This window comes from Fistularia commersonii, chromosome 15, assembly GCF_037954325.1.
Source record: "Fistularia commersonii isolate RoL2024-O1a breed Wild chromosome 15, RoL_Fcom_v1.0, whole genome shotgun sequence".
NCBI classification, from domain to species: Eukaryota; Metazoa; Chordata; class Actinopteri; order Syngnathiformes; family Fistulariidae; genus Fistularia; species Fistularia commersonii.
Genome location: NC_141298.1, coordinates 14332504 through 14359474, shown reverse-complemented (window position 1 = coordinate 14359474; position 26971 = coordinate 14332504). Strand labels below are relative to the sequence as shown.

The window sequence follows — 26971 nt, the reverse complement described above, 5'->3', positions numbered from 1 at the left end:
CAACGACTAACGATAATGATCTTTTTACATATTATCTTCTGTCTACCAGTGGTGGACCGTCAGGACCTGCAAGGCCTTCTTTGCTGGCCTAGAAAATATCTGAATCACAGACTGATTTTCATTATAGTTTGTTCATGAATACTTATTAAATACTTCCAAATGGTCTGTCTGCTTCCTTTCATAGCTTCTTCCTTGGCTGTGCTGCTTCCAGACATATATTTTTATATAAAGCATTTAACCAATCATATTTCAGCCAATAGTTGTTGCCAGGCAGAAGTCAAAGCCAAAGAAATCTGCCAGGAGGCCTGCAAAATCAGATTCACGGGCGCTTTAGCAAAAAATAAGTGTTGATGAAGGCTGTTGCTTCAACCAATCAGATTTTGATTTGCGACACCAAGGCCTTCTAGAAGGGTGCGGTAACGTCAGCGTGTCACACGCCCTCTGATTGGACAGTCAGAGTGTACTAGCCAGAGCTAGCAGGCTACGTCTCTAGCGAGCTGCACAAACACAAATATAGTTGTGTTTAAAAAATAGCTAATTTGTTAACCCACGGTGGCTGAAGGAAGAGAAGAAATTGATGTGGTTGCCGATTTATTGCTAAAGCCATTTTTAAGACAGACTTTTCAAGAAAAGCAGTACATGTTAAAGAAAAGTCAGGCAGTTCCGAAGCTAGCAGGCCTGTTACAGCGAAGAAAAGGATTTGTCTTTCACTTTCTGTCCGCTAACTGCATAATAACATGCTTTTTTTACAGCCATAAAACAGTTATTTAGGGCTGGATTGACAAATGGAGCACAACTGAAGGCCTGGGTGTGAAACGCACGGCCCAACACTGCTGTCCACACATTCCACCAGGCTTCTTCTGTTATCACAGCACTATTTTATGAGTTTACTTACCAACTTTTCATGACACCCAGACACCAAATGTCATTTAGAAGGGCCGTGTCTCCCGTCATACCCGCTGTTTGGCATGCAGGCTGCCAGAACTGGAGAAAGGCCTTTTAGTTTTGAAAGTGCTAAACTAGATTTTTCATGATATGCTAGTTTTTTTATTCTCTTTGAGTCCTCTTTTTATTCTTCTCGCATTCATCGGTGAGATATAGCTCGAGTCGGGGGCAAAGAGTGTAAAGCGATCAGAAAATAGCAAGCGAGCTCACGTCGCAAAGGTCGAAGGTTCAAGTCGATGCAGAATGAAATCCCTCTTTGGGCCTGTTTTGCGCCGTTCACGTTGGATACTACAGCACAAAAGCAAAATTGAAAAGTTAGATCCAAACCGGACAAGTGAACTTTAATCACATATACACTTTGCAAAACTTCACTTTTCATTTTGTGCTGCCTTATCACTTTGGTTTTACTGACTCGCTGCATTCCAACACTTGTAAATAAATTGATGTTGTTTTTCCGCAGACCATGTACAGTGCTGTAAACTCCCCTCATGTCTCCTGCCGGCTCAATACACAAAGCCGTGTAACCCCAGAGGCGGCGGAAGTCATTAGCCCTCGGCCTGCAGCGAAGCCGCAGAGCGTTGGGTGACTGCAGGTTTGGTCAATGGCTACTTGTGCAGTAAATTGGGAATTCACCGCCCGACTGCGGCAGCTGAGGTATCGAGTCCTCTCTGCAACTTCGCCTCAACTGAGACGAAACAAAAACGGTGTTCTTTGGGGACCGGAGTCAGAGTCGGCCTGCCCATACATTTATCTAGGGTGAACAAAAGCGTTTTTGATGCGGCTGATACAAGACGCTGCGGCTCCGTCTGTCCCGCCCCGGTCAAAATAAAACATATGCGAATCAAATCGTTCATTCTAAGGTCTTGCTGCTTCTTGTCAAAGCCCTTTTAAAGTGCTGTTCTGAACCATCCAGGCGTCTCATTTCACATACCATGTCTTTAAATCACAGCTGAAGATCCGTGTTTACTTTTGCATTTAATATCAGGCCTTCATTGATGCCATTTGGCAAGAACTTGTATTCACCCTATTTATTTTGGCTTATTAAATCTTTCTAAGGTCCCAATTTATATCGCTGTTTCACAGTTTCAAAGTGTTCCCCCCCCCCCCCCCCACACACACACACACACACACAGACACACAGTGATGGCGGTGGCGATGGAACCGCTGACCTTCCCAAAAGTACAAAGTATGTAAAAGATTTCATATCATTCCTGATGTTTACATTTTCTTTGTGTCTTTTTGAGCAAAGTGCTCAGTAATAATAGTGCTGTGGAAAAGCGTGATGCTCATAAAATATCATGCTGTGTAACATAGAGGAGTGTTATTTAAGCTGCACCACTAGATGGAACTGTCACACTGGGGATTTTGACTTCTCCGTTGCGCCTGAGTGAGTCCATCAGAGAAACGAGGGAAGCCAACAGTGCTGGAAAAAAATAAAACACTCGCACTTGGCAGAGGACGCAAGAAGAGGGAGCGCAGGAGTGCAACATACCAGGTGATAATCATGAAATCACTGCGGGGAAGCTGCATTTAAAAAAAAATGACACCCCGCCACAGTTAAATGTGTCTTTCTTTTTTAAAACCTGGAGCGATCTGATCGCTCCAAAGTGGTCTCCTCTCTGGAAGTGTGTGATTCAAGCACGCCCGGCCACTAAAAGCTGCTAATTTTAAAAACACTTCCTGCGCTGGAAGCGAAAAAAAGTAAAACATTGATGAGTAGACAAGGTCAGTGGAAAAATACATGGTGACGGATGCGTTTGAAGGAGGAACTCTGGTTGTGGAGTGGTAAATATAGCAACAAGGATTGGAAACATTTTACAGAAATGTCAATTTTTATATTTAAACCCCAAGACGGGGGCTGCAAACAAGCCGACTGAAAAGCTTAGAAAGAAATTACAATCAATTCTGGGCAAAAATCGCTCGTAATGACCGGATGTATTGCAAAAGTACTCCAAGTGGTTTAGTTAAAACAGATAATTATCAAAAACTGTTGCACTTTATGCTTTGATAAACGGTGTTAAAATGCTTTACTGACACATTTTCCCTGGAAAAAAACCAGCAGCGAATAAAAACTAAACTATGACCTCTTTCCAAACTGAGGCCTTCACTGAATCTATAGCAGGGATGTCAAAGTCAAAAACACAGACGGCGAAAAAAACAAATTTGTTACAAGCCGAGGGCCGAACTAATGCAGTGTTTATTAAAACATATTGAACTGACTGAACACAGCCTATTGAACCAAGACCTTAATGCATAAATTAAATTGCATGCATTATAAACTGAAAATGCAATATCGTGCTGCTCTATGATCATTTCAATTACTGCTTTTGAATACTAAAATGAGAAAATAAAGATAAATAAGTCAAATCAGTTTTAGTCTTTCCGATGACTCCTATCTGCAATTAGTCCATTAATTGAAAAATAAATCCATTAACTGAAAAATGAATATAAAGAAATAAAAATACGATAAATTAAGATACAAAAATCCATGGCGCACAGACGAAACAATATTTTCTTCAAAGAAAAATCACGTCTTGTAAATGTAAAAACTTAACTGAATTAAAAACTAAAAATACATTCACGCTCTGTGATGATCACCGAGACTGAGCCCGATACTTGGAGGTGTTTCATCTTTTGTGCAAGTTCATCAATGTCGGGGGTCTGAGATGAGGAAATCCTCAGGATTGAGCGAAGGTGCTCATCACTGAGACGGCTCCTGTGTGATGTTTTGTTTAGCTTCATCAGAGAGAACAGTTGTTCACACAGGTACAGTTTGTGCTGCCGAACATCCAGAGCGTCTGAGCAGCTCGGGTGCGCAGCCGGGGCAAAGTGTCGGGGATGAATCGTGCAAACACGACAGCAAACGCTCTCTCATATTATTCTTTCGGTGTGTCATTGCACTGGAGCTCAATGGATGAAGTCGGCAGCACGTATGTTGAGTTTATCGGCAAACCGTTCACTCTTCTCTTTCACGGTCCGGCAGCTGGGAAAGTGTCTCAAGTTTTCTATCCGCATCCGCAGCCAAACTTTCTCCATATAAACTGTCTCCTTCCTGTGCATCGTGTATTTGCAAGTGTATTTGCAGTCCCTATGTCCTCTATTGTAAGTCGCTTTGGATAAAAGCGTCTGCCAAATGCAATGTAATGTAATGTAATACAAAAGACACACGGGTTTGCCTTTTACCACCGTGAGCATGTACTCTGCCTCCCACCTGCCTCGAAATCCCCCGTTCTCAGCGTCCACCTTTTGTTAGCCATTTTTGGGGAGGAGGTAGCTGAAATTTGACATTTCCTCTGACTGCTGATGAGGAAGGAAACTAAAGCCCGCTAACTGCGCTGTAGTGAGTTTGCGGGGTGCCGTTGCACTGTGGGGAATGTAGTATTGCGGCGTTCAAAACACCAGCAGGCGGCTGTGGCCTGCAGGACGGTTCTTATAATTATCAATTTCATCCCAGGGGCCAGAGATTATTTGTTCAGCGGCCGGATTCGGCCCGCGGGCCTTGACTTTGACATTTGTGATCCGTAGGAATCATGCAAAGAAGCCCTCTTCATACATCATGGTTTAATGTTTACTTTATAATGTAACAGGTCACTTTAATGTTAATTCTATCATTATTATTATTGTCTTTATTTCATGTCGCCGTGGGATTATGAGAAATGTCTAGGTTTCTCTGTATGTCCAGTGAATGCGGAGAAATTGACAATAAAGCTGACTTTGACTTTTCCAAAACGGTTTCTTTTATAACAAACACTCAACGTGACTGCATGGATTCTCTGCAGAGGTAGAAGAGTTGAAAAAATAAATAAATTATAGGAATTTCTAGAAAAGTATGAGTGTCACTCAGTGTTTGGACACTGTCTTTTGGTCTTAAATCGTATTACCTGCTGGTGAGGTGTTTGCAAGTTCTTATCACGACTGGATATTAAGAAATCTGGCACTAAAGCTTTGGGCGAAGGGGTCAAAAGGGCATGTTGATTTTTAGGAGTCTACTCGGACGGAAAAAAAATAAGAAAATAGAAAAAGAACAAATCCCGAGGGACCTCATTACAAGTACTATTCGCCGACTCCGATGGGTTTCAGGCACATTGCGATTCTTTTTAATAACAAAATTCAGATATTTCTTCATTTCCATTTATCTCCTATCCAATGAAACAAACGTCATCGTCGAATCTGTGACTGAGTGATTGAAATATAGGGATTACAGACAGAGAAGTGAACCCACACTGGAGAGGAGCGGCGGTGTTTACACACAGCGCTCCCCCACGCTGCCTTAATGAGCCGATTACAAATATGTCCGCTAAAGATGAATAGAAACCCGGTCTAAAGTGGCTGCGGTTGGGCCTCAAACATAATCCAGCACATTTCTGTTAGAGGAATCAAGGTACCGGGAAATAATATGATTTACAGGCTGCTTCATCTGCACGGCAAAGAGGATTTCCATACAAAACCCCAAAACGGCAGTTACGATTTTTTTTTTAAAGCATACATTGCTTCAATATTATTTTATCACCACTCCCTGTACTTTTATATACAGAATTAAATTATTTGAATTATCACTGAACGCCAGCCATTCAGAACAACACTGGTTGGCTCCACCCAGCTGCCTTTGTGATGCCACACTTGTGAAATGGGATGTCAAAGACCAAACCCATCTGTCACAATTGTGCACGATGCTTTTGCACTGTAGGAACCTTTTTAGGAACTAGGACGTTTTTTTTTTTCGGACAGCATGGAGGTTCCTAGAGCTATTTTTGCTCCTGCTCCGAGGCAGGATCGTTTTACGGATCCTCAGGTACAATGAGCTGTGGGTGTTTGGTGATTGGTACAACTCATATTTACCAGATACATCTTACAGATCGTCATTTTTACAAAGTTCATGTGGCCTGCTGCTAAAGCGGGAGCTCCAGAGCTTGTAACAGAACATTAACTTGGCAGATTAAACCCAGTCGGTCAGTTGTCTTCGAACGTACAAACACACAAACAAATAAAAATTGACGCGGTGGGAAAATAAAGAGTAGGAGACAATTGTCAAATCACATCATGACGTGGTCTCACTTTTCCTATTCTGTCTAGATAAATACTGCAATTAATTATTTGCTATATCTACTGTATTTATCCGGCATATACAATAAATACAGATTTTATTTTCTAAAAGTAAAACTGCCATATGTATATTCATTAAGCTAAACTAACACAGTCCTATACTGTACTCTCTGTGACGGGTTCTGCCAGCCAACCTTTCCACCCATTTTCTGCTGACCTTTGGATGCTTTTTAGGGGAAAAAAAATGGTCTTGGTTTTGATTATCTGGCTGGATGGCTGCAGGGAGAGCCAGCAGCCGAGGGACCTGCTGCTCTAAACGAGACAGGAGGGACGGCACTGTTATCAATTCATAATATAAAAAAAAAAAAAAAAAAATTAAAAAAGAAAAAACAAACCATCTGAGTAGCAGGATGCTGGGCAGATCCTTAAATCTTGCAAAAATGATAGAAAAAGGAAATATATAAAAATCATGGTCAAGTTTTTGGATTGATCTTAATGAGCTTATGATGGGAAACCATCCACTTTTCAGAACTTCTACAGTATTTAAATAACCAAAATCGGCTCCAGCCAGTCGACGACCTGGTCGCAAATGCTCCAAAACATCACCTTGCTTTTGTTTTATTATTGTTTTATTTTTCCTGTAACTCTGGCACAACAATTTCCTTCGAGATGAATAAAGTAGTTCTTGTTCATATTCTTATATTGAAATCACAATCTTGGTGTTTGCCCACTTGCCGGGCACCATTCACGGCAATTTGGTTTCAGGAAATCCCCAAGTTAAAGAAAAAAAATTAACAAACATACGTACAAGACCAGGAGCGGGCAATTATTTGGACTGGCGGGCCACATTTCTTATTTAATTTTTCTGCGCGGGCCAACTCTGCATTATGTAAAATAAACAAAATGAAAATTGCAAATTTAATATGTACATTTTTTGCTATTTTGTTTCTACTTTAAAATAATTAAGGATCATATAAATGTACTGACATTATTTTGAATGTAATCATCCAAACGAAATGAAACAAAAAAAATTCCATTTCTAAATTCAATATTGATTGAAAATACTTTTATATAATACTTTTATTATCTAATATTATTGAATATTAAAATATTCAAAAAAAAAAATAGTTTGGCGGGCCGCATAAAAAAAGCAAAACGGGCCGTAAAATGCCCCATTCAGTACTTGACAGATGGATTCATGGAAATCATCAATCAACCTAAACATGCAAAAAGAAAACATCCTGCAGGTCTAGCGAGGACCAGAGTTCACTCCTGGTCTGAAACCGGAACCGCCGCAGCATCAGACCCATGCGGCGTACAACTGGAGGTTGAACTACATTAAAAAAACAAAAACCGAAAAAAAAAAAAAAAAAAAAAAATATGGGCACCAACAGTGCCGGGAATACAGGGAATATTCTTGTTCTCGGGAAATAAGTAAAAGGCGACGCTCTGCTATTTATTGCGATTCGGCTTGAAATCTATTGATATCGGAAACCGACATCCTAAATGAAAAAAAAATGACTAGTGTTTGACAAAACCGGCTTCTCACAGGTGTCGCCTCCGTGCCAAGATAAATCTCTGTTCATGCTTCAAGACTGCGTCGGATCACCTGAGGAAAAGTTCTTCTTTACAAAGCAGCTGAACATTAGCTTGTTAATCCCGAGAACATAAAGCTCCGGCCGTTCCAGCTACATTTCCTCATTTCGCCGAAAACCGGTCGCAGTTTGGACGCAATCTAAAAGCTTCGGAAGCAGGTTTTACTGCTTGACCTTTCTCCGCTCGTAACTCCAGCGCCACGGCATGTTCCTTACGACGAGCGACTCCCCCTTTTTTTGCACAACACAAACACCCACGTGCACGTGCACGCACCAAACGGGGTGGGGGCGGAGGGGGGGCTTTTCCACTCCCGAACAATACCTGCATTCTAACAAGAGAAAGGACGGGGAAGGGCGGCGGCGGGGGGGGAGCGGGCCAAAGTTACCCAGCACGAACGAGGTCGAGGACACTTGATTGGTTCTCACAAAAGGGAAGGCCGTGGGATAGAAACAAGTCAACATGCTTTTCCAATTATTAACACGAACCGCTCCGAAACAAATCACAGCAGATTCAGCTGCCATATTAAAAAGACAAGTATGTGGTTGAGAACACGTCTCTTACCGGCGTTTATTTGATTTGGAATCCTTGTACACATTATCTATGGCAGTAAAACGGAGGGAACTTGGCATGTGTTTTAAGAGGGTTTAGTTTTTCATGCAGAATCCTCAAGTGTGTCTGGGAATCACAGCGGAGTCGTCACGTGTGCTGGAAAGGAAGGGGGATCGAGGGCCGGGCGGAAAAAAAAAAGGTGGGACTGGGAAAGAATTTAAAAAGAAAAAAAAAAGAGGCTGAATATTTTAACCATTATTCAGCAATAAAGTTATCAGGTCTCTGATTAAATGAAGTTTAAAGGTAGGAAATCAATTGTGCTGCAAGGATGTGAATAGGGGACTTTATTTTCAAAATGGCTTGCTGAGGTCATAAACTATTGATATTCTGGACGTTTCAGCTTAATTCTCAAACTGAATGAAAGAAATTGCACAACAGCGCTGCAATGAGCAAACTGCACGATTAATTAATAGTTTTATGCGCCAACATGGTCAGCTACAAATATTGAGCCGGTTACGTCTCTGGGACGATTCAAACTCTCCGTGCTATTTCACGAAAAAAAATTCTTCACGCTCATTTTATCGTGTTTGATGTTGGAAAAAATTCGACCCGCTGTGTTTTTTGGCTGCGTTCGAGGTCGGCTGAAGAAGCAGCGGCTTTTTCCGATACCCACCGCGGACGAAGGAGGAGGGGGCGTCGGAGTGGAATCGACGTAATAAAGAAAGCAGAAGAGGGAACAAAAATTGCAGCTAATGCTGGGCTAAAAACTGACAGTTGATAATCAGAACTGTTTTATATCAGACCTTTTCTAGTCTTGGGGCTTTTGACGACATCAAATGTTGGATACGACCGCAAGATTTTTTAAGGTGACATAACACAACCAACGACTGATATTTGACAAAAACAGAAGCGGGAAACCTGGTAGACAAACAATCACCAGAGCGATATTGGCAGCAGAGACGGTAATTTGTCGGTGGTGGGGATGAACGGGACCGGCAAAGGACGTCCCGATCTGTACGGAGCGGCCGGAAAGAAGAGCCGAAGGTGAAGCTGTGGGCGGAACGGCCCGGTTTGGACAATGTCAACTCGCCAACGTATCAGGACCGAGTGGAGAAGGAAAAGCAGGGATCTGAAATAGCAGAGGCGCCGCAAATACCCGGTGAAATCATCGCGTAGCGGGGAAAAAATAAAATTGCTGAAATAATCTAGATGTAAGTCGTAACCTTATAAGATTCACAGTGTGGGTTGTGACTAAAAACTTGTCTTTAGATATGAGCAGGTGTGAGATGACAGTTTTTCCAAATCTTTTATTAAAGTCTTCTGACGTATGGGTAGCATCGGTTGTCTTTCGGGGCTGTTAAATTACACGACATCAGCGGGAATCAAGTCTTTGACCTGCCAAAGTTTGTTTTCCTGGTCATATTAAGATGGTTTGACTGATTCCCGGGACGATGATTTCTCTCCTGTAATTTGTCTGTGGAAGTTCTCGGTCATCTGGGTCACGAGAATTCTTGTCGAAATTGTCGTAGGTAACCGGACTTTTGAACTTCTTCACTTGAAGAAGTTTCACGTCCGTATTCTGGCCAGAGAGGACAGATGGTTCAAAGGAGGAGTCAAAGAAGCCATCTTTGCCCAAACAGAAAAAGCATCTGTGAACATCGGACCTTTCACAAACGCCATACTGGGATCAATACCAAAACAGATTTCACATTCCAATCCAGGTAATCCCACAAAAGTTGCTTTTTTGTCCCCGGCAAACGACACCCCCGTGAGCATAACAACCTCCCTCAGACCTAATTTCTGCAGATCAACCCTTACATTTTCATAACAAGCCACCATAACCTAGGAGACCCACTTGAAACCCCGGTAGTTATATTGGGAAACTCCCACACAGGTCATTAGAACTGAAGGAGCCTCACAGATGGGGGTGAAACATCTTCAAGTGAAGAAATTCAAATCCAGTTGCCACGATAAGAAGATTTAGACAAGAATTCTCCTGGATTTCAGTGTGAGTATAATTCATGCCTATAATTCAAACATCCTGCAGCTTGAACATGACGGACCTGTCAGTTCTGGAGTGATGTGACGCTCGGATCAGTTACCATCGCTTTGAGTGACAGTGCGTCACTTTGTGGGCGTGCTTACATTTCCCAGATCTTTATTTGGGGTTAAAAACGCAAAGAGGGCCTAGTTCAGGGTTGGGCAAACTTTTTGGCCCAGGGGTCGCATTGACTTTTAAAATTCAACAGACGGGCCAGGTCCCCACAAGATACGATACATATATAAAAAAAAAACAAAAAAACGCATTCATCAACAGTACATATCAGACTCGTCTGACATTTGCTTTGAAAATAAAACCAGCTTGGTTTTGAAGGCTCTTACGTTCGCTTGCATTTCGTGCACAAACCGTTTTTCCCCTTGTAGCCTTACGTCCGGCTCAATCATGAGGGTCACAGTAAAGGCTAAATCACAAAGCAATCTGTGTCATCCAGCTCAGGAAAATAGTTCAAAAAATGAAATAATCTCCTTTTTGAGCTCCCACATTCATTCATCCAATCACTCAATCATTTACATCGAGTATGAATTTTGTTCCGATCTCTTGGCGGGCCGGACGAAAAAGACCAAGGGGCCGGATGTGGCCCGCGGCCCGTAGTTTGCCCACTCCTGGTCTAGTTTCTATTAAAAAAACTCAATTGAGTGAAGCCACAGTGGCCATTTCCTGCACTATGCCACTTTTGGAGCTGGAGATTCACCGCTTGACGGCCGGCCAGATCACTCAAGCCGGAGTGGAGAACCCAGAAGCTGCCAAGAGCAAAGAAGCAAGCCAAGGCTCCGGACTTTAAACCGGGTAAACAGTCCAAAATGCTGCCGGCTAGTGGGCCCGCTGCCTCCCTCACATCACACTCATTTCAGCGATACCAGTTTTTGTTTCTTTTTTATAAATCTGGTTCCTGAGATTAATTTACTAACCCTAACCCGGCCCCGGGTGTTGGAGGGGGTTCTTCTCCACCACATGGGCATTCCGTGGATGCCTGTCCCATTCAGAGCAGATTTCCCGCTAAATGTCCGTAACCGAGCGAGCGACTGTCCCCGGCGGCGGTATTTTCTGACCGCGGACCGGCCTCCCGCCGGCACCAAGGGGGAAAATAATTTCACAGTGTGTTTAACAACAAGGCCGGCAGTTCAGTGAACCGCGTCGCCGCCTGACAATTCAACATTTTCACTAAAGAAACGATGATCTTTTTGTGTTTGTCAGCAGAAGCCGGAAGCGGCGGGTCGGAGGGGGAGGACGGGGAGATCACTCACTGTGCGATACAAAGTACGGCTTCATTAAGAGGGCCGTCGCACCGCGCTCATTTACTGGAACCGCTCAGCGGTCGTACATACATCGGGGGGGCCAATCAGAGAAGAGACTTTCATTCGCGCGCAGCCTCGCCGAACCAAACGAAGCCATGAATCCATCGCGAAAACTCGGACCAATAATGAATCTGCAGGTCCGGGAACTCCTATTCTATTCACCGGCGTCTGAGCCGCATCATCCAAACGCAGCGCGCAACCCCACCCCTGAGATTTGCACGTGAGAGCGACTCAGTGGCGCCGGGATCTCTGTGCCGGCAAAGTTGGACCTCGGCGAGACGCGAGCGGCGGCTGAACGACGGCGGAGCGGGAGACTGCTGGGGCTCCGGGAGGAGGAGGAGGAGGAGGAGGAGGAGGGTGGAGGAGTTGGAGGGGGACTGGGAGAAAAATTGACGTTGCTGCAGTTTTCTGCTACGGTGTTCAGGATCCTCAAAAGCAAGGACTGCAGGGTGAGCAGGCAGCTGCTCCCTCTCTCTCTCTCTCTCTCTCACACACACACACACACACACACTTACGGATGCATGCGCACACACACACACACACAAAACTTGAGTTTGTCACTCAGGGGTAAATTGTTAATTCTACAGCTTTAAAGTCTTTCCTTACCTCTTCGCCTTTTTCCATCTCCTCCTGCACGCCTGTGTGTGTCCCCCTGTGTGTGTGTGTGTGTGTGTGTGTGTGTGTTTGAAGAGGACGACTTCTCTCTATTCTAGAAGTGCTTTCATCAAACTACTGCCTGCTTTCTGCCGGCACTCAGACCTGCTGCTCATCCTGCCGGTGTGTGCGTGTCCCGTGCGCGTGAGTGCGTTTGCCTGTGTGTGTGTGTGTGGTGTGTGTGTAAACGCGCAAGCGTCAGTACTGTGGGACGGCAATGAATTGCTTCCCCATCGCTGCATCGAGAACTGCGGCAAACAAGTTCCCTCCCACACCCCACCCCAGCGGTCCAGGAGGGAACCCTCGGCTGGAAGCTTTCAGCTCCACAACGGACAGAGAACAAGGTGACACACACACACACACACACACACACACGGCAAGTTGGACCACACACTGAAAAGACAAGTGTGTATCCCCATGAAACGAGACACACCAGGCTGGGTTCAAGTCCGATCATATTGCTACACTTTCACCGGAGAGGAAACATCGGAATTCCGATCTGTTTTCTGTCATTCCGCGTGCAGCGGGTTTTCTGAAAACGCTCCAGGCGACGAAACAAGTCTAAATCCACAGCCGTCTCGCTTTCACGTTGCTCCGCGTGGACTTTTTCTTCCCACCGTTTGAATACTTTTTGCAGCGAGCCCTCCGCATCACCGGCTATTCAGTCTCATATTTGAAAATCCCGCATCACAGCAAGAGTTTCCCTGGTTCTATTAGACGGGATGTGGAGTTTGCATGTTCTCCCTGTGTCTGTCTAGGTTTCCTCCAGGTTCTCCCGCAGTCCAAAAAACATGCAGGAGGTTCATCGAAGACCCTAAATTCCCCAGATGATGGTTGTGCGTCTCCACATGCGGCCCTGTGATGAACCCCTGCAACGCCCTGAGTGCAGGAAATGCTGTGCAGATGATGAATTAGTGAACGACTGAACAAATAACTGAAATAATAGCTCATATCATCTTTGTTCTTGTCTTTTCCTTCTAGCTGCTCCCTTCAGGGGGGATGCCAGAGCAAATCAATCTCCGCCATCTAACCCTATTCTCTGTATCCTTTCCCTCACACCAACTAACTTCACGTCCTGTTTCACTCCATCCATTAATCTTCTTTTTGGTTTTCCTCCAGGCCTCTCGCATGGCTGTTCCATCGTCAGCATCACTATCCCTCCTCTGTACTTGACCAGAACATCTCAGTCTAGCCTTCTCTCCGAAACATCTACCGCGTGTTTTCCCTCCGATGGGCTTGTTTGTGTTCCTTTCCATCCTCGTCACTCCCAAATAAAACCTCAACATCTCCATCTCCGGTCTTTTTCTCAATAATATTGTCTGTAAACCACACAGCATCGCTATCTTGGACACCTTTCCTTTCATTGTCATAAATGTTATGTTCCTAAAAAAAAAAAAAACATCCAACACTTTGAGGTCAACATATTTTCAATTCCATACAGAAAAAAAAAAAATTAAATTTTTTTTTTCTTTTTTCGCCGGACAAAAATAGCATCAAACATGTAATTTGGACAAACGGCATTATTTCAGCTCACAAGATCAATGCAGCACGCGTGGTCTCTCGACAACCATCGCATTTAAATTATATTTTAAAGGTAAAATGGCCTTGGGAAAGGAAACCCCGGTAATATCCCGCGGAAAAACAATCATGTGTTCCATCTCCTCAGAGCCTTTAGTCAGCACTTTTAGCCAGCGCTGTCAAAACTCTCCTACCCTTTTACTGAAAATATAATTTCAACTGTCAAGTGTAAGATATAATCTCTGACAGAATTAAATGTACTTTTCTGTAGCCGTTTTCTTTTACAGTAATATATGGAACAATGTTTTTCTGAATTCTGTTCAAAGTAAAATAAAGGCTTGTTACACCCCATTTCCGGCTTAATGGTGGGTTCAAGACCATATATGGATGGTTTGGTTAGCATTAACTTAAATGTCATAAAAACTATAGAATGTGGTTTACAAAGGGAGGACAAACTGCGTTACCAGATGCTTAGCCGTAGCAAAAAAAAAAAAAAAAAAAGGTACAGAAGACAAATATCTAGCTGGTCTGAAGCCAGGTTCAACTCCCCCTTGCTCACATCTTCACTTGTCAAGCTGCCAATGCCGAGGTCTGTCTCCTCTTCCAGAGTTCAGTCAGCGAAAAACAAAAGATCAGAGCTTTGTTGCGATGCTGCTTCTACAGTGTTGCAGCCAAAGCATTTATGCACAAAGATGTCAAGCTTCAGTAATCTGGCGAGAAAAAAAAGCAAAAAAAAACTGGGCATACAAGTCTCGACACTTGCAAAAGAATCTCTCCTTTGCTGATTGCTGGATGAGTGTGTTGATGTTGATGAGTGTGTTGTTGGTCCCAGTCTGCATGCATCCTGACTATTTTCGTTGATTTATTTTATTCTTGTCATTGCTATTGTCACTCTATTTATATTGTCGTTTAGTTCTGGTTGTGTATTTTTCACCCTTACTGTTCCTTTATGTTGGTCATAATTATCCCTGTTGTTGTTGGTGTCTTGTATCTGTCTTCTGTCGCTCTATTTATATTTATATTCATATGTATTTGATTTGACTTTTTTTTTGTTATGCTGCTCTGACAAAGGAATAAAGTTTATCTTATCTTAAAATGCACACGTGTGGATTCAAACCATTTTCTGATTGGTTCAGAGGGGACGCCGGAAGTAGACCAAAGTCATTAGGCCGAACTCCTGAAGCTGGATGAATCGGACAAATATCGGACAAATATTGGACAAATATTCATTCAATATCCGTCTGTTGAAGGCCTGCTGTCGCACTCGAACCGTGCACAATCCCGCGGTGAGGCAGGATCGCTAACCGATGCATCTCTACCAGTGAAATTAGCATTTAGCGATAGCGATACTTCAAGATCAATGAGGAACTCAAATATAATGACACTGATGCATCACATCACAAACAGTGCATTGAAAGGGTGTGTTAATCATGAGTCAGCCTGTGTGTGTGTGTGTGTGTGTGTGTGTGTGTGTGTGTGTGTGTGTGTTCTGTGCAGCTTCAGGCTGCGGTTGTACATGAAAAAATGGCATTTCTAGCACAAACCAATGGTATGTGAGGAGATTTGATGCAAAGAATAAGAAATGTTGCTTAAGGATTGCGATTTAATTCTTTTGAAAATGAATTTTGATTATTTACAATTTATTCAATATTGACATCCAATAATTCGTTAATTAATTTTACTGTGTGGCTGTGTGGCTTTGGCAACGCATTTATTTAGAAAAAAACAAAAAAAAACGACTGCAGAATTTGAATAAGACGGGAGAGGAAATTAGAAAAGCTGGCGACGGATCGGAGCACACAAGATTAGCAGGGAGTGTACGAATAAAATGACAGAAAAAGACGTATGGTGAGATGAAGAGGAGAAGGAGAGGAGGAAAGACTTACAAGAGAAAAAGCAAAATAAGAAAGGAAACAGAGAGAACTGAGGAGGAATTGACAGTTTTTTTTTCCCTTTTTTTTTCCCCCTGAGGCCAACGGAGGATGGACAGGGATGGAGGAGGAGGAGAGGAAAATGACAAACCAGCAGATTTTCGATGTGCGCGCACAAAATGTGCCGGCCAAATGGAAACTGAATCGCTAAACCTGATTTGTTATTGGACGTCTTCGCTTTCACCGGCGTGCATAGATATTATTTTTGTTTGGTATTTCTTTCAGTGTGGCGGGATCTCCGAGGGGACTTTGGAAAACGTTCTCCTCTTGCCTCCCAAGCTCTTCTCATATTTACAGAAATTCCACACCGCATGGTTAAGAGCCTGTAATTTTGCAAAATGTGTTCCTGCGCAAGGTTTTATCCTCAAAACTCAAACCAGACAGCATTAGTAAAAGTTCAACGAACCCTTATATCTCCTGAAGGGTACAAGGTAACTCTTGAAGAAGCAGGAAGGGACAAAAGAAGCAAAAAGCGGAGACCATGACACATATACTTTGGTTCAAATAAGTTAAACCGGAGTGAAGTTGGTGGAGTGACGTAATGACAGCACAGCAGCTCCAAAGAACAGCTTGGATGACGGCGGGTCTACAGGACGTTAAAATGATGACATGCAAAAAAACAATGAAGGCCTTCCAAAAAAAAAAAAAAAAAAAATTTTTTTTTTTCCTCCCTCCCCTGTCTGCGCTTATTTTAACCACCCAGAGCACAAACTGATCCAGAAAATTCTTCACAACTTTGGAAAGATGGGAGGAGGCAAATTCTACTAACTGTTAGTGTTAAAAATCCAAACAGATAGGAGAGAGACGGTGCTCGGTCTTACCGTTGCCAGGTCGGCGACACCGATCGAGTAGCAACGGTTGCTCAGCAGAGCCGCTTGCTGTTGCAGCCAAGGTTCCCGCTGTGTGGGAGGACGTTTACTCACAGCTGTAGGTGGAACTTTAACGCGCTGTAATGCGCCTTTACCGCAGAGAAAATTGCTGTTGCCGTTTTTGCAGGGAGGCCTTTCGGCAAAAGGTAACGCCAGTGGCTTAAAGTGACGGAAAAATCATTTATGATTATTTAGCACCTCCTGGATTTGTTGATCCTTGGAGATCTGGGTGAGGTCAAGGATATTTGGGAGTTTAGCTTCTAGATATTAACGAATTAGGATTTTTATACAACAGGATTTTACTTGACCTGGGCATTTTATGTCCTGCAGACCACGTCCGACCTGTTTTGCTTTTTTTTATCCAGCGTGCCAAACTATTTTATTTGAGTATTTTAACAAGTGTTTTCAATCAATATTATATTTAGAAACTTATTTTTTCCTTTTTAATTTTTTTTCCCTTTAATTTCTTTCCAAAATAATGTTGTTGGTACATTTATATTATTATTAATGATTTAAAATTGAAATAAAATGCAAAAAAATTGAAATATTTATATTGAAATTTTAATTTTGTTCCCCCAGTTGGCCCGTGCATAAAATTTAGATAAGAAATGTTGCCCACCAGCCAAAATAATTGCCCACCCCTGTTCTGGTGTGTTGAATATTTTTTTTTTATTTTGCTGCTTATATTTCTCATCTCATTTCCCCTTCATGAAGCAATTCTGATTCTGAACTAGTTCATTTTCGGTGAGAGAAAAAAAAACTCCTCATAAATGACATTACAAGGGCCATGAAATTTGGGGCCGTCTTCAAACGCCTACCTAGTTTGGCATGAAAATTAGTCTGAAAATGTACGTCTGAAGCCAGGAGCTTAACTGTGTTTTCATATTTATAATGAAAAACACTGACGTTGAATGTCACTGATTTGTGGAAAAAAAAAAAAAAAAAAAGATGCCGTCGATGGAGTTTGTGGGTATTAGCGCAGACAGCGGTTAGCCATCTGTTTGTCACAGATGGGGAGGAGGAAGAGCGTGGAATAATTTCCAGAAATACAATTAAACATGATTAAAAGAGTCAATAAATAAACAAATAACAAAAGACAAATCAGGACTTTGGAGAGGACTGTATCAACACTCCAACCTCCCCTGTGGACGGGTTTGGGAAGGTTTGGGAGCCCCAGGAACATCTGGATAGCTAATGCTTCCACCGTCTGGTCGTACGCTGAAACATCATTTGAATAACACAGTAATAATCTGCAAAGATAACGGGGTTTGTGCTGCATGCAATGCAAAAATACAGGGATTTGCCTTTTGTAAATATATATACCGGATCTAAAAACATCTACATTCCATGACTTTCGGAGGCGTGGGTTCTGCCGACGCTCCATCTCACCTAACTCTTTCTTGGTCCTGCACGCTGTGTTAAAACCACTTCATGATTATTATCTTTGTGATCAACGGGAAAACATATGAATTAAATGCATTTACCGGCTTAAATGGTACAGATTTTGTTTGCACTGCTGTCTGTTGTGCAGGAATGTATATTCTGAGGTTCAACCCATCACAGTGCTGATGCAAAGTATTTATGTATTAGACTAAGGTAGCTGCACGAGCTGTTATATGTAGAATTATGAAGAGGAATAATCATTTCGAGAGATTACTGTGGTGTGAAATATGGATGGGACTCCATGTTGCTACTTATGCATTACTTGACAACTAAATTTGCATTGCCGTGTTGACACTGAGCTGTGCTGCCTGGCCGTGGATCAGCTGAAATCCATCCCCCCGCCGATCAGCCCGACTGTGCAGCCATCCCTCTGCATTTAAACCTCTTTCTTTAAGAACCGCGCCACTTCGGTGTGTGAAACTCCGGTCGAGCGACGAGCGCGGTCCGCGGACGACGAATCCGCGTCACGCCTGAAACCGACGGATTTGCGGCACGCGGACGGACGTTCGATCCGGAGAAAGAACGGGGAACGTCGTTACGTTTGTCCCCCTTGATGCACGGTTGCTCTAATCCCTTCTTCCAGGCGGCGTCCGGGAGGACGATGAGACTCCTTGCTCACGATGAATAAGAGCATAATGTTTCCCCACTCACGAGGACGGGAATTTGAATTTCAGATTAAGAACGATGGCAAAAAAGGCCTTGAATTTATTTCCTGATGCCTCTTTTGGGAATGATTAAGGTTTCAGGATGCACTGAGGCCTACTCCAGAAAATCATCATGGGCAAAATGGGTAACATAAAAAGTATACTTTACATTTATCTGCCCGGCGTTACCACGTATTTTGTACACGGCGTCGGTCGAACGGCACTGGACCTTTTTAACTGCTGCAGTGCCTCCATCTGTTGTGTGCAGCTGTGCGCAGCCCCGGTGTTTGGAGGAGTTTTTCCAAAGAGATTTCGGGGAGGGTGGGAGACGGTCGGGAATACTCCTGCTTTTTTACGGTGCCAGTACTTTTCCACGGACATTAGGCCTGCACGTGCAGCGATAGATTTAACAGTGAATTCATTACGAACACATTTATTCATTTGTATTTACTCGCAATGCGATGGGGGGGAAAGGGGGGAGAGATCAGAGAAATATTAAAGTCTCTTAAAAATATGTGAATGTTTTTTGAACTATTTAAGCTTATACAATTGGCATGGACAATGGAAAAATATACTGAATTTGCTGACTTGGGAGCAATTTTTTCCCCATATTGAGAGGCATACATACACACACACACACACACACACATTCATACACAGACACATATAATCTTTTCACCTCCGTGCCAGTAAATTGTATCTGCGTACACTTTATAGTTTAATGTGCCATTTATCATTTTGCTAATTTTGTGTCACCGTGAGATAGTTTGAAGTCTTCTCAATCCCCCTGCAGGTCTCGAACATGTGAAAAATAAAGTAAACTTTGACTATTTTGTATATATAAATATATAAATATATATACAAAGAGATTTTTGTAAATAGTGATTTCATTGGGATTTAATCTGACATATGATTTAATTGGGTTTCCATATCAATTTTATGAATATAAATCACTTATAAATATAAAAAAATATTTATAAAAAAAAAAAAAAATCATAGTTTTAAAAGACTTTGATATCAAGACTTAATTTTCATAACATAGTTATGTTAATAGTTATATCAATTAGCTGGATCTGACATGGGAGCAATGTTTTGCATGTTTGGACAGCAAAAAAAAGGCCACAAAGGAGAAATATGTGTATGTAACACAAAAAAACATAAATTAAAAAAAAAACATATATATATGTATATGTTTAAAAAAACACACACACACACACACACACACACACACACACACACACACACACACACACACACATATATATATATATATATGCTGCTTCAGTAAAAACCTGTGCAGCTGCACATTTCTCGCGCTGACTTTTCCATTCTCCTGACAAAGGGCGCGCATGCATTGTCAAGTCAGCATGGAAGTCAGTGTGTGCCCGCTTTTCTGTCGGCTGGCTCCGAATACGAAAAATAAAATGCGAAAAGAAACAAAAAGAAGCTGCAACCGGTTTGATCCAGATGAATTACGATGAGAGAAGGGCATGCGCACTGGTATTTTTATTAGTTTCCGCAGCATGAAAATACGGGAAATAAAAAGAAGATACTTGTAAGGTGTGGAGGATGACCTCATTCACAGCTGAAACCATCAATAATAAACACTCACTCCTTAAAACGTACTTGTAAGCTTTTGAAAATGAATCATCAATAAATAAAAAAGGACAGATGTGGGAGTATTTGAGAAAAGCGTAATCACATTTTCCTCGCAACAAATAAGCTAAAAACTATTTTTATCACGCCATCCATCCGCATGTCTGTCATTAAATGTCAAGTGTCAAGACGCGAGCCAACGCTCACCTCCTGACGAGGGAGTTTTTCTCGTCTGCGTTACAACGCAGAGCGAATTTCTGCAAGATTATTCCAGGAATCTGTCGGTTATTTTCCATCTATGGGTTTCTTGTTTGTTTTTTTTTACTGCAGATTCCCTGTGAAGATTGTGAGATTGTTTACTGTTGCTGGTTCAAAATTTAAAGTCGAATCCCACCTGCCATGATATAGATATTCTGACCTGTTCAACTTTTTCCATCCCAACTACTCAGCTATACATTGAATATATACTGCTCAAAAAAATAAAGGGAACACTAAAGTAACACACCCTGATCTGGATGAATGAAATATTCTTATTAAATACTTTGTTCTTTACATAGTTGAATGTGCTGACAACAAAATGACACAAAAATTATCAATGGAAATCAATGTTATTAAACACATGGAGGTCTGGATTTGGAGTCGCACTCCGAATGAAAGTGGAAAAACACACTACAGGCTGATCCAACGTTGATTTAATGTCCTTACAACAAGTCAAAATGAATCAGTGTTGCTTCGTGTTCTTTAAGTGTTCCCTTTATTTTTTCGAGCAGTATCTAAGCATACATCATTGGACGAGGGGCGGGGTCAATCAAAAGGCCACACACACACACAGACACACAGATGTACAACCATTCGTTTGGATTTTAGCATCTCCAATCAACAAACCAACCGATGGACCAACTGAGAAGAGCGATACAGACCAGAGGAGAACATGGATGGTCCAAACAGAAAACCCCCCAGTTGGAACTGAGCCTTTGACCCTCTTGGTGTTTGGCGGAATCGCCGACCAACGTTTCCAAACCGTGCCGATATATGAAAAAAAAACAAATGTTGAACTGTGCTTCCTACCTCCCTTCGACAGGTACGTTGAAACATCCCCTTCATTTCGACTACACATCTGTAAACACAAGACCTCCACCTTGAACAGCTGTGGCGCCATTAATATGACAACATATACGAAAATGATCGGTCAGGGATCCCTTTTGGTTGTAATGAAAGCCGCGCTCTGACTTACAAGGCGGAAACAACGGCAGCCATATGCCGCCACAGCTGCTAACTAAAGCTGCAAATTAACAACAAATGTGGCGTGAATGACTGCACTGATTTACACCCGTTCCAGCACATATCACTGAAACAGTGCCAATGGTTGCATCAATTATTGATCAGAGAGAATCCTCACGGAGGGACAGTTCGGCAGCGGCTGAGAAGGGGAGGCAGGGAATACGGAATGAGAACATTGCTGAATCCGGCCTCTATTGCGGAGCGAGGGAGGGAGGCAACAAAGGGGAAGAAGTTGTTAAATGCGATGACTCATCAGCCATAGTGGGAGCGTTAAACCGAATCAGGCCCGCGGTCGACACCGATATTTGTCGGGTCTTCCTCGGCTGTCCGTCTGCGCATCAAACCCGGGGAGGAGGAAGCCGGTCGTCTACTTCAGACGTGGCCGATGGGTTATTTTAAACCACAAGCGGATGCATCACTCGGGTCTAATTGGACCCCATCAAATTCAATTTACGACTTTACTGTTTTCATCGCTCCGATGGCTCCGGGTGTTGTTTCGAGAAAGGCCATCGTGCGCTGGCTGCCCCTCAGCACTAATTATGGGATGAAACGGTTGCCGCCGTTGATTTCTGGTACAAATATACGATATACGGGTTTTACAAAGGTGGCGTCGCAGGACAGAGATATACCGTGATTTCCGGACCATAAGCCGCGACTTTTTTCACCTAAACAACGATGCTGCTAATATATGATCTTTTTGGGGGGGGGAGCGACGAGCTTCACGCCGCTAAAACATTTATTCTCGTCACATCGGACCGATGAAATGACCGGGAAATTCTGAGTCCGTTCAACTCTGACACAGAAGAAGACGACTTTGACGGTTTTAGTGCGCAGGAGGAAGACCGAGCTAGCGATCGGCTAGCCGGTGCGGCTTATATCGGGCTGCGCTCAATAGTCCGGAAATTACGGTACATTGTTTGATTCTCCAGCGATCGTCTGTGACGGCTTGTAAACGCAGACACGGATGCCAAAAACAACTGAATTCATTAATGAAAAATGAGTTATTTACATAAAAACATCAAGCACTCTCATTTCTTTTGCCACATTTAATCTTTTGATAGTTCTCGAGCTGAGTTCTGTAAGCTTGTGCTGGTTGACAGCGCTTCTAATACCTGCTGTATATCATTACTTTGTAACAGATTGTTAAGTCCCTTCTTGGTATTTGTTGACGAATAAATGCTGTATTTCACATGAGCCCTAGCTAGGTTGTTTTTGTTGTTTATCTGGCATATTTCCTGTGAAGATGCCCCCACTCCCCTTATTTTCTGGTGTCAACCCTGACTGATGAGTCTCTTTTGTGATTCCTGAATGTGTAAACAAGCGCAATGAGCATTTTTTTTTCCCAAAATTGATATTTACAGAATTAAAGTCAGGACAGTTGTGATTCTTTCCCAACTGTAACTGTAAGACCTGTTACTGTAATCTATTTTATTTTCCATGAATAAGTCCGAGGCGTGGTGTCACACAGGCTTATCTAACACAACCACACATGCTTAAAAAAAAAAAAAAAAAAACATTGCGTAGCTTTTGTTCTATAAATTTCTGAATCCATCTGAGGAATCGCTGCAACTCTCGCGGAGACAAATAACACACTTGCTGTCGTTGGACTGGTAGCTAATTCCGGCGAGCTTTTGCGGTAGCGAGTGATCAAAGCTAACGCTGAGCCGTCTTAGCGGGCTGCATTAACTCCTTATCTGCCAAGGTTGACAGCGGAGGTGAGAGCAAGACAGACCTTTGTGCTCACGCCTTTAAGAGGCCGCTAATGAAAGTGATTAACAAACAACATAAACACACCGAGATTTGAAATCATTTAAAATTGGACGGATGACTTCTGGGGGCTGCTGTATAATCCGCGTTGTTTGTGCTCACAGTGCCTTCCGGTTTTAGAAGGATTGTATAACAGAGCAGACGGGAGAAAATAGACCGCGTGGAGCTCTCTCATTGGACTTCACGTGACATCAGGTTGCCCCGTCGCCATCCTACGCGCTCCACGGTCGCCACATTCACAAAAAACGGCGGGAGGTCCCTTACCTGCACGTTGGATCTCAGCGCGCAGTAGCATGCAAAAAACATGACAGAGGGGTCGTACCGTGAAGGAAGCGTGGGGGATAAACTGCTTAGTCGTATTCAAGGATTAGACACAAAAAGCGAAGAAAAGTGGCTGCAGCATCAGATAAGACGGCGCGGTGCCATCCCTGAGTGAGAGGAACCGTCATCTGAATGCACAGCACCGAGGCTGCGGCACCACTTGTTCTGTGGGGGAAATTTAAGGAAAAAAAAAAAAAAAAAAAACACAAAATACCCACAGCCTTACTGTTGAAGCAGAGCTTTACGCTTTTCGAGCCGTTCACGATCAAGCAGAGCCGACGGAGGTGTCAAGAGTGGTGGGGGCCCGGTGTGTGAGAGTCTCATGTAAGAGCAGATGGGGAATCTGGGAAAAGCTGGTTGAATGTGATTTAAAAAAAAATAAAAGTAAAAATCACATATGTGAAATTAGAACAGCCGTGCATAGTGATGAGCGGGAATGACTCAAATGTATGGGATACGCCATAATATGACACCCAATGCGTGTGTGTGTGTGGATGCATTGCATGCAATGTGTGCTATTGCATTGGTACTAAGTATTGGTATGTAGCGGTTTAAGTTGCGCGTCATTTTGTGTTAAATAGATTTTTTTCTTTTAATCTCATTACATAATGAAGTGGCAAACAAATGGCAAAGGCTGAGGAATGAGCTCCATTTAAGCGGTTGAGCGCGGGGTTTGTAAAAGTCAAAAGTGCACATGAAAATGTGCAACAAAGTGGAAGCACAAAATGAAAAAAAAAAAAAAATTAAAATCAAAGTTATGACAAAGAATTATATTTATGAAATGAGAACTTTCTAAAAATATAAATGATAATAATAATAAAAAAAAAAAAACATCGAAAAACTATAACTATATCCTGGAAGCAGCACAAAAGGATGGGATATGTCATACTAGAGTACAGTACTAGAGTTTCTGAAATGAGAATAAAGAATAAAATGGAAAAAAAAAAACAGCTGTGTTTGTTTCAGAGCGTGCAATCTTTCTGCTCACACATTATGTGAAATGTTCTGGGTTCATTTGTGCCATTAACTTGCTGGGAAAAACAAAAAAAAAAGCACATGCGTTGGTTGGGATTGCTTGAAGAAACACATATAAACAAAATTCCCCAAAACATTTCAAAGTGTGTTGACTTTGGCTCGGAAAACTCGCACCTGAAGAGATTCCATGCGCAGCTGTCCTAGATAATGTTTACAACTCCTCCAGAAGCGGCGCGGCACGTCTTCGCTGAGCTCGTGCTCGGCGTCAGAGGGAAGCCGCTCCGTCGCCGGGCGTTTTAAAACAGACGTGAGATAACATTAAGACCGTACAAAGATTATTCTGCAGGGACGCGCAGACGCCGATTAAGCTAATCAAGTGAGTCTGGGCAGACAAAGGACTCGACTGCTGGAACAAAGCAAGCGGGATGTGAAGGTGGCGCTGCGAACTGAATGACAGGTGGAACATGAAGCAAGACTCCTTATGGTCATGTGAAATCGACATCCCAACACAAACACACCCCGACCTACAAACAAACAAACACTGAAGGCTGTTTTTTTTTTTTTGCTCACAAAGCCTTGCAAACACGGCGGCGCCGACTGAGTCCCGCAGCTATTTTGAGGCGGGCGAGTAGGTCTATTTTCGAACCGCGAAATAAAGCGCCGGGATTTTACTCGTAACTATTTCGCCCCTGTTGCTTTCGGAGTTAAACCAGGAAAACGGATGATTCCGTGTGGTAGAAGAAGAACCGCACATTAGTAGAAAACGTGACGTCTCAAAAGGTAAAAAACATGAGGTTATAATTGGTGAACATGAAAGAACACTCAACCGGTGCCGAGACGACAGAGGGAAGACATTGACCCTCCGTATTACTTTAGATGAATATTGCAGCGCCGATGTTTGAATAATGGTTCTCTTTGCGTTAAAAGGTTTTGAATCAGGAAGCGGAAACACCTGCTTTTCGGATTGAGTTCACAGTTGTGTGTGTATGTGTGTGTGTGTGTGTGTGTGTGTGTGTGGGAAGATGCACCAGTTGGTAAACTGAACGTAGGGGGAGGTATTAAAGATGTTGTCTAGAATATATTTTTGGTGCCAGCCTTCCTGTTACCGTGGTAACTGTCCATCGATACAGCCGCATTAGTGAACGGAGGAATGCCCCCCCCCGCTCCCTCCGCCCCACTCTCTCTCTCTATTTATTTCTATATTTTTCCTCAGAGACGGCGAAGTCAAGCTGGGGGAAGGAAGAGGAGGAACGTGGGGGCTTGAATGAAGCACGAAGAGGGGAGGCGGAGGAGGAATTACAGGGGCGGATGAATTGGAAGATTTGAAGAAGTGTTGAGAAAACACCAGAGTTGGCGTAACGATGACAGCGACTGTGCCAGATCCGCTGAACACCTCGGAGTGCAAGCTGACAATTTACACAAGTTGACGCGATAGTCGCCGTTCGCATGTCGCAAAGATCGCTGGCGGCCGATGTGCTTCTACGAGACTTACGAGTCGAAATGGAGTAAAATAAATTAAAAGATCATTTTTGATAATGAATCATGATCAAATGATGACCGGATTATCCGGACTATTTAGCTCACCTGAATAGCGCACTGGTTGAAAATAAACGTGAACAAATATAAGCCGTACTTGTCTCTAAGCTGCAGGAGGAAACATCCCAACACAGGGCAGGGGTGCGCAAACTTTTTGACCCAGGGGTCGTTTTGACTTTGAAAACTTGACAGACGGGCCGGTTCGGCACAACTTACAATACATATAAAAAAAAAAAAAAAACGCAGTAAAAAATACAGTAAAAAAAAAAAAAAAAAAAGTACACATCAGACTCGTCTGACATTTGCTGTGAAAATAAAACCAGCTTGGTTTTGAAGGTTCTTGGTTTTGAAGGTTCTGATGTTTGCTTGCATTTCGTGCACAAACTGATTTTTCCCTCGTAGCTTTAGCCTCGTAGGCTAAATCACATAGCCAATGTGTGTCATTCAGCTCAGGATAATTCTCGAGTGTTCTCAAGTAGCTCAAAAAATGAAATAATCCCCTTTTTGATCCCCCACATTCATCGATCCAATTATTCAATCATGTACCAATCTTTGGCGGGCCGGATAAAAATGACCAACGGGCCGGATGTGGCCCGCGGACCGTAGTTTGCCCGCCCCTGTTCCAACATGAGATATTTGCAAAGAAACTTTTTTTTTTAACTTTTAATTAAAAACATCCGGTAACAAACACAAATATGTACTGGAAATGCCTTTTTTTCCAAACAGTGCCTGTAACACAGCTTAATAATAAATAACACAAGGAAAAGGCCTTCCTCCTGCGCAAAAGTCGAAAAGTCGTCTTCTTCAGTGTCCGAACTGAACAGCCTCAGAATTTCACTGTAATTTCATTAATCCGAAATGACCAGGCTAAATGTTTTGTCCCCCCCAAAAAAAATCCATAAATTACCCACATCATTGTTTAAACTGCAGTGTTCAAAGTACACAC

At 42.8% G+C, this 26971-nt stretch overlaps 1 protein-coding gene across 29 annotated transcripts in view; it reads right to left on the bottom strand.

The window, feature by feature from the left end:
• Nucleotides 1–26971, bottom strand: part of dlg2 (discs, large homolog 2 (Drosophila)) — a 194387-nt gene that overhangs the window by 118918 nt on the left and 48498 nt on the right. The window contains exon 1 of one of the 29 annotated variants that reach the window (XM_086160705.1): nucleotides 12097–12219. The exons of the other annotated variants lie outside the window; for them this stretch is intronic. Within the exon in view, the coding sequence (XP_086016831.1) occupies nucleotides 12097–12114 (18 nt within the window). The 5' untranslated portion in view covers nucleotides 12115–12219. Of the gene's footprint in view, nucleotides 1–12096; nucleotides 12220–26971 lie in introns of those variants that run through there. 29 annotated transcript variants of the gene reach the window in all.